Source organism: Salmo trutta, chromosome 6 (genome assembly GCF_901001165.1).
Source record: "Salmo trutta chromosome 6, fSalTru1.1, whole genome shotgun sequence".
In the NCBI taxonomy this organism is placed as follows: domain Eukaryota; kingdom Metazoa; phylum Chordata; class Actinopteri; order Salmoniformes; family Salmonidae; genus Salmo; species Salmo trutta.
This window is the reverse complement of record NC_042962.1, coordinates 12,765,800-12,773,254: the sequence shown is the minus strand read 5'-3', so window position 1 is coordinate 12,773,254 and position 7,455 is coordinate 12,765,800. Positions and strand designations below refer to the sequence as shown.

The following is a 7,455-nucleotide window of genomic DNA, read 5'->3' as shown; positions in this document are numbered from 1 at the left end:
TTGGAGTAATACGAAGTTCAACTACTTAAAACATTGGCTCGAATCTAGGTTGCGCCTTTAGATTTCGAGAAAATGAACAACTAAGGAAGAATGTTTTACTTCTCTCATTGACTTCTCGAACCCCTAACCCCCCAGCCTGCTCATGTTTGGTCTGTTTCGCTAGCGTTCCCGGAAGTCTCGCGATGCTGCGCTTCTGGGTTTAGAAACTCTGTGAAGAAAGTGTCTAGGCTGCCGGAAAACCACACGAAGAAGAATTTTATTCTCGCGAGATGTGAGAAACAGCGCCCCTCTGTTTGATTGACGGCAGGGAGGAAAAGGGAGGGGAGAATAACCTCCGCGCCTGGCGATAGCAGCAGGCTATACAAACACACAACTGTTACAATCTTACTCCAATAATACACATGAGTGTTATTCTTCTTCGAACGCTAACAGATAACGTCGTCTCACCGATTGCTTTTCTGCTCATACTCAATCGGAGAGGAGGTAAAAACAAAGGAGTAATTCCAAAAAGAGGAAAAGCGGCCTATTTTTGTTCTTGATATCCTGGTGCCGCCGGTGCAAGCTCGCACGGCCGGCGTAAATATACTCCGGTGCTCTGACGGGCGCTTATTTTACTTCTTCAACAAAGATGTCCATACTCTCTTTTCATTCTCCACTACCTCTTCCAGTTTACCCCCTCTTGTTAGTTATCCTGCACTAACTGGCTTTTACTCCGTGCGCCAGTGGGAGCCAAGGCGGCCTGTTTTGTTTTCGCAGCGTAGCCGCCATGAACCGCGGACAACAACAGAAACCGAGCGTGCTGCTTGCTGACTATCACTGCCTACGTGCCACGAATATGCAGGCCAGAAGTAGAGGAGCCAACTTCAGCTAAAAATCTGAGGAAGATGCGAATAAGGAAGGAATGCGGGAGAATAAACGAATAAGATTTGACTATTAACGTTAGCAAAGCAGCTCTGTTTGAATTTGGTACGAAGGTGTCTAACAGTAGGTAATTGGAGGCCGGAGTGGAGAAAGAGCGCCACCAGTGACTGTATTGTTGTTGAATTACAAGTCGACCAGCGAGGGCTGCTCGCTCCACGGACGCTGTGACAGACAAGTCAACGGGCTTTGATTAATTCATTTGCTCGAGATTTATTTTGTATGTATGCACTTAATGGGATTAACAGTTTTATTTTTATGCCATGATGATCATTTGGGCATATTTCGTGCCGTGGAAAAGAGGAAAACGCTAAAGATGAATTGGTTGTGATTATGAATACAGTAATGTTCTACCCATGTTACCACGAACATAGACTTCATACCTGTGTGTTTGTAACTGATTTGCCGCTAACTTACCTTCTAGCTGTATCACACATTTACCTATTTGGTGCATAGACTCTTACCAGCACTATTTTGGCGATAAAGCTAAGCTAGGTTAGCACCATTAGTAGTTAGCTAGCTACACCTCCCATCCTCCTTCAGGGTAACAGAACGGACGAGGAGGGAGCTGTGGGGCTCTTCTCCATTTAACCGGGAGCCACAGGACTTTCACCGGAGGACCTGTGCGTGTGTGTTTGCTCGTTTTTTTTTTTCTCGGACTGGATGTTTCCGTCCCTTGGCTGTTGAGATGAACCCGGTGAATGCCACCACTCTGTACGTGTCCGCGTGTCGTTCGGTGCTGCAGTGCGACCCTCGCGACCCCCGGGCCCTGGCGGAGCTCTACAAGCAGCTGCCCTTCTTCCGCCAGTCGCTGTCCTGCCTCGTGTGTGGTAAGTGCATCGGTAGTATTATTATTTGAAGGGACTCGGTTCCCCTGTATGTATCCATATAGCTACTATACTAGTTGAGCTGTATCCCTCGCCATGGACCACCAGTCACTGTGACACACCCCCGTTCCCGTTGGACGTCGGGGAGACTAGTTAGCCGATGGCGTGGATGTCTACTTAAACTAACTAGGTTAGATACTGCAGGTCTCCCTACGATCCACTTCAATGTATTCCATAGTTTCACACTGATCCAGTCTTAGACTGGCAAATTTGACCGAATTGCATGAATAAAATCAAACTAGTAGCTAGCTACTGCACGGGTTAGCTACATTCCCCCATTCTTCACAGCTAGGTAGCTAACCTCATCCAGCTAGCTAACCTCCCTGCTCCGCCACATGTGTAACTAAATCACTGTCGGACAGGTACATGTATTTGCACAGCCAGAACAGAAGCGAGTGTTTGTCAGATGTTTATTTATTCATTCAACGTCCTTTGTTCTGTCCGGTGCCCTCGTGATTGTCAGTGGGGGGCATGTTTGTGTTGTGGGACGGTGCGTGCGCAGCCGAGCAGCCGCACTAGCTCAGTGAAGAATACTACTGGTGCGTTTCTTCTGGTGGTGGTGGTGGTGGTGGGGGGTCGGGGGGGGGGGGGGGTATACACGAGGTTCATTCAATAGGGTGACGTTTTTACTCGCTGTTTATTATCTATGCATAGTCACCTAACGTTACCTACATGTACAAATGACCTCAACTAACCTGTACCCCCGTACATTGACTCGGTACCGGTACCCCCTGTATTTAGCCTCTTTATTTTGTTACTTTTTTGTTTGTTTATTTAGTAAGTGTTTTCTTTTATTTAACTAGGCAAGTCAGTTAAGAACAAATTCTTATTTACAATGACGGCTTACTGGGGAACATTGGGTTAACAGCCTTGTTCAGGGGCAGAATGACAGATTTGTACCTTGTCAGCTCGGGGATTCGATCCTGCAACCTTTCGGTTACTGGCCCACTAAACATGACTGAAGTCGGAACTGCGGCCGCTTTAGAGGACGCATCCAACATGGTCTATATCTAAGGCGTTTTTGTTGTTGTTTCTAAACGGAACTCCCTCCATCTGCAGCCTGAGCCCCCTCTCTCAGCTGCCATCCCTAACGACCACCGTTGCTAAGGAAGCTGCTCTCAAAGCACAGCGGTCATCAAGCCTTGCAGAGGCAATCAGTGTTGAGCCGCCTCTTTCAATATTACCGCTTTATAAACGGTTGAAATATGCATTTAACGGAATATGAACCCTCTTCACTTTCTACCTGGACCATGGATGATATACTATTTATATGACAAAGGGGTTTCTTCAAAACCAATGTCGTTGACTTAATCGACATGGTGTAGTGCTCACTTCATTACAGTTGAATATTCAGAGCGGAAGAGAAATTGAATGAATCACTTTTATATATAGCTCACATCCTCAGTGCTCATTATCATCAGTCCACTGCTAAGCTTCATGTCATCAACTCGTTATTAATGATTATGGCTCCTGTTTATGGTTTATTGTGTTATGTTGTATGGACAATTGTAATGCTGCCGTTGGAGTGATTTATATCTCAACTGTTCTCACCCAGTTGAATAAAGGATAAATGAATGTTTGTCTTAGCATAAATGACTGAAACGGATTCTCTTCTCCAGGTAACCTGCTGCAGGACCCCATAGCGCCCACTAACTCCCAGTGCCAGCACTATGTGTGTCGCGGCTGTAAGGGCCAGAGGATGCTGCTCAAGCCGTCCTGTTCCTGGTGTAAAGACTACTCCCGCTTCCAGGAGAACAGACAGCTCTCCTTATTGGTCCACTGCTACAGGAAGCTCTGCCTCTACATCGCCCAATCACCTCTCGCCCCACACATTGCTAGCGCAGCCAGCGATTCGCCCGACCTCCTCGCCATTCTTAACGAGGGCCTGTTATTGGCCGAAAGCGAGCAGGAAGGGGAGGACATTATGGATTTGGCGAGCCAGACTCCGCCGACGGCCCCCTCAATTTCTGACCTCAGACCTACTGAGGCTCTGCCTGCAGAGGAGAGCCAGGAGGAGGGGCTTATCCCTGTGGGCGGGGTTAACGGGCTTCACGACTGTAACGGCCTGGTCAATCAGGACTTGCCACCACCTATTACCTTAGCTACAGGTGGAGGTGTTCTGAAGCAGGAGAGCTTGGGGGAGGAGCTACCTGTGTGTGTTGACGTGGTAGGTAGTGGGGAGGTGGAACTTTGTAACATTAGCACATTTGGGGAGGAGCTTAATAAACATGGTGGAGGTCTGTTGTTGAGCGTGGAGGAGGTTCTTAGGACCTTGGAGCCAGAACCCAACCCTGAACTGCCTGACCCCCAGCCAGACAATCCCTCTGTACCCCCCCACAATGGATCTTACTGCCCTCCTACCCCTGACTCCCCTTGCCTCACCCCCTCCCTCCCCCCAGAGAACATCCCTAGACTTCCCCTGCCTCCCCCCCAGCCCACCCCTGCTCTCCCCCGCCTACCCCCACACTGCCACCGCAAGCGTTCACGCTCTGAGAGCGACAGTGAGAAGGTGCAGCCCCTCCCCATCGCCACCATCCTCAGAGGCCCACCCCTGGGCGCCACCAACCCCCTTCACCTCCCAACCGCCACTGTCAAACGGGAGCCCAAACTCCCTTCCGCCATCACCCCGCCTCACCTGGCGCCTGTGCCGAATGGAGGGCCTCCCAAGGTGGGTAAGACAATGCTGGTGTCATCCAAGGGACTGAAGAAGAGTCTGGAGCACCACGGGGGACCTAAGAAGGCCTACACCAAGGCCAGGCAGGGGGTCCCCAAGCCCCGCGCCCAGCCCCGTGACCGCCTGCCCCCCCACGGCCATGCTCACCCTCTCTCTCACCCACCCAGCCCCTCCAAGCCCCTGTACAAGAAGCCAGTGGAGAAGAAGGGCTGTAAGTGTGGGAGAGCCACTCAGAACCCCTCTGTTCTCACCTGCAGGGGGCAGCGCTGCCCCTGCTACTCCAACCGCAAGGTGAGTTACTATAGATTTACTATGGCTTGGTCTGACATCAGTGGTCTGACATCAGTGCTCCTCTATCTGTAGTTCACTGACTGTAAATAATATGAATATTCCTCCAAGGCATGTCTGGACTGTATCTGCCGCGGCTGCCAGAACTCCTACATGGCGAACGGGGAGAAGAAGCTGGAGGCGTTTGCGGTTCCAGAGAAGGCTCTAGAACAGACGCGGCTCACGCTCGGCATCAACCTCACCTCCATCACAGCTGCAGCCCTGCGTAGCCCGGCAACCAGCAACACCCCACACGGCAACCAGCTCATCACCACGGCAACAGGAGCGACAGGGGTGTCCTTCCTGTCCGGGGTGGGGGCAGGGCATGAGGACAGGGGGTATGATGATTCGCTGGACATGAGGTTTGACTGTTGAAGACCCGCCCTTCTTGGACATTATTGACCAATGGGCTGTGCAGATGGACCTGGAGGGGCGGGGTTGAGAATAAGGCAGCTACTGTGACAGGCGGTAGAGGGAGTGTTACTCAGAGACACATATACACTCTCCATACAGCGCCTGGAATGTGCTTTTGGTCTTACGTACTGATGACATGGAGATGGATGGAAGAGGGATATCGTTACTGTATGTTCAGAGATTTTTATTTTGTGAGGGTTAGAAGTTTTGTTTTGTACTATCGGTGATGTGTAGGGCATGACGTGTTGGCCTGCGATGGGCTCGTTGTGCTGTGTGTCAGAGGGGGGGGTGGTACCGTAGATAGTGCACTTATTTTGGCCAGGACCTCAGTACACTAGATAGGGGTAGGGTGCCATTTGACAGGCCTCAGCCACAGACCGACATCAGTAGACTGACTGTAATTTATGAACTTTTGTTTTTGTACACAGAACTTATTAAATTCCATTTAAGAGGATGTTTTATGATATATTTTATAAGTTACATTAACAAACATTTGCAGTATTTATTGGATGTCACCTAACCTAGGTAGTGGTGGGCCACGCCCACTCCAACTGTCAGCCTATCAAATCCCATGTGGGCGGTTCTCTGTCTAAATGATGTCGCTGTCCTATTAGTGCTAGTTTCTGCTGTCTCCAGCTGTCCTTTTGTTTCCCTCGGGCATTAAAAACCTGTAATATACATGGAACATATTTCCACAAAAAAGAAAATCAAAACCTAAGTTGTGTTGTCTCTTTTTGACACTTACACCAAAGCAAAATTAAATGTCAGACTATTTAAAGTCCAATGAAATATTCACAATTCACATTACACAAATCGCTTCACATGACTTACCATGCACAATGCATACCTCCACCCTCTGTCCTGTGGAGTCAGCTCACCTGCAGTCTTTAGTATGACCACTGGTCGTCAGTAATATCTACCCACCAGTAGGGGGCGGGAGATGCTTGATATAATGTCCACACATAAGACGCCTTGACTCAAGTCTGTTTTGTTGTGATAGATTGGTACTGAATGCTTACTGCTATATGTGACCACAAGCAATGATAGCCTATATTAGTTTCTTTGGTGTCTTTATTGGGCACATTTACAGACATGTTTTCTACATGAACATGAGAGCAGTTAGACTCCAGCACCGGTGATTAACATCAACAACCTATTTAGTGTGTGTCTCCATGGTAACGTCACTTCCACAGCCACACACATAATATCTGGATCTACAGGAGTCATGAATGAACGGTACAATTATTCAACCCCCCCCCCCAGTGAGACGGGTTAACTGGCAACCCTGTCCAGACCTCTGCTTGTCTGTAACTATGGATATATATATATATATATCAGTCCATCATCTGTCGGGAGAATCAGTAAATCTTTTAGTAAAGTGAATATTACCCATGTCCTAACCACTGGTTCCCATAGTGACAGTGGGTTTGGGCTACAGTAGGCCCAAAACTACAGTAGGCCTCCTGGGTCGTGGCCTGAAACATCTATACTGTGAAACAAAGTGAAAAAGTGCTGTATTGAATGTGTGGTCGCAGGCAGTGTTACTCAGGTGAGAGCTTGGGGTTGTGTTAAAAATATGACAGACTACAATGAAACAACATTCAATGTCCATACAGTTATAACACAGAACCACAACACCCCACGTTCATATTTACATTAAAATCATCTCTGAGTTCATACAAACAGGAGACTCATCCTTTTAGGATGGGTGAATAGAGTATTACGACTTATTCACAATCATCCCCTCACTTTTCATTGGTTGATTATTGGTCATTTGTCCAATGAAGTTCTAAAGCAGACGTTGAACCCCACTCAGCTGCTTTTCATCCAATCAACACAGGCCTGCTGGCCTTGGACACAGCTCATTGGATGAGCCATGAGCGAAGGCTGGATCCTAGGCCCCAGGGTGGAAGATGATTGGATAACCACACAAGCCCCGCTCACATGTCCAGCACAGTCACAGAGCTTAAAGCTTTGTACAACACACACACACACACACACACAGAGCTCTCAAATGATTTGTCTGTCAGTACACACACATGGCTCCCAAACAGTGTGTATCCCAGATTTCCAGCCCTCTGGAGTCACCATACAGATGAACTCTGACCTCTAGCTGACCAGGAATGCCCGAAGAAGCTGCTCCTCTCGTCCATGTCGATGGCGGAGGCATTGCTAACGGTTGACAAGGAGGTGATCTCCGGCCAGCCAATGGGAACAGCCCCCCCCTGGTGGGCG

At 48.8% G+C, this 7,455-nt stretch overlaps 1 protein-coding gene across 1 annotated transcript; it reads left to right on the top strand.

Moving 5' to 3' along the window:
• Positions 1–316: 316 nt before the first annotated feature.
• On the top strand, positions 317–5,938 carry LOC115195438 (E3 ubiquitin-protein ligase MSL2-like). Its single transcript, XM_029755277.1, has 3 exons — positions 317–1,748; positions 3,425–4,770; positions 4,879–5,938. The coding sequence occupies exons 1-3, from the start codon at positions 1,607–1,609 to the stop codon at positions 5,179–5,181; spliced, it is 1,791 nt and encodes a 596-aa protein (XP_029611137.1). The 5' UTR covers positions 317–1,606; the 3' UTR covers positions 5,182–5,938.
• Positions 5,939–7,455: the final 1,517 nt, after the last annotated feature.

What these genes read in the sequence shown, in the direction of transcription:
- LOC115195438 (XM_029755277.1), top strand. Translation starts at nt 1,607, where the DNA reads ATGAACCCGGTGAATGCCACCACTCTGTACGTGTCCGCGTGTCGTTCG. An exon ending in GCTGTCCTGCCTCGTGTGTG is followed by an intron (nt 1,749 to 3,424) that starts GTAAGTGCATCG and finishes TCTCTTCTCCAG; the next exon opens with GTAACCTGCTGCAGGACCCC. An exon ending in CCTGCTACTCCAACCGCAAG is followed by an intron (nt 4,771 to 4,878) that starts GTGAGTTACTAT and finishes TATTCCTCCAAG; the next exon opens with GCATGTCTGGACTGTATCTG.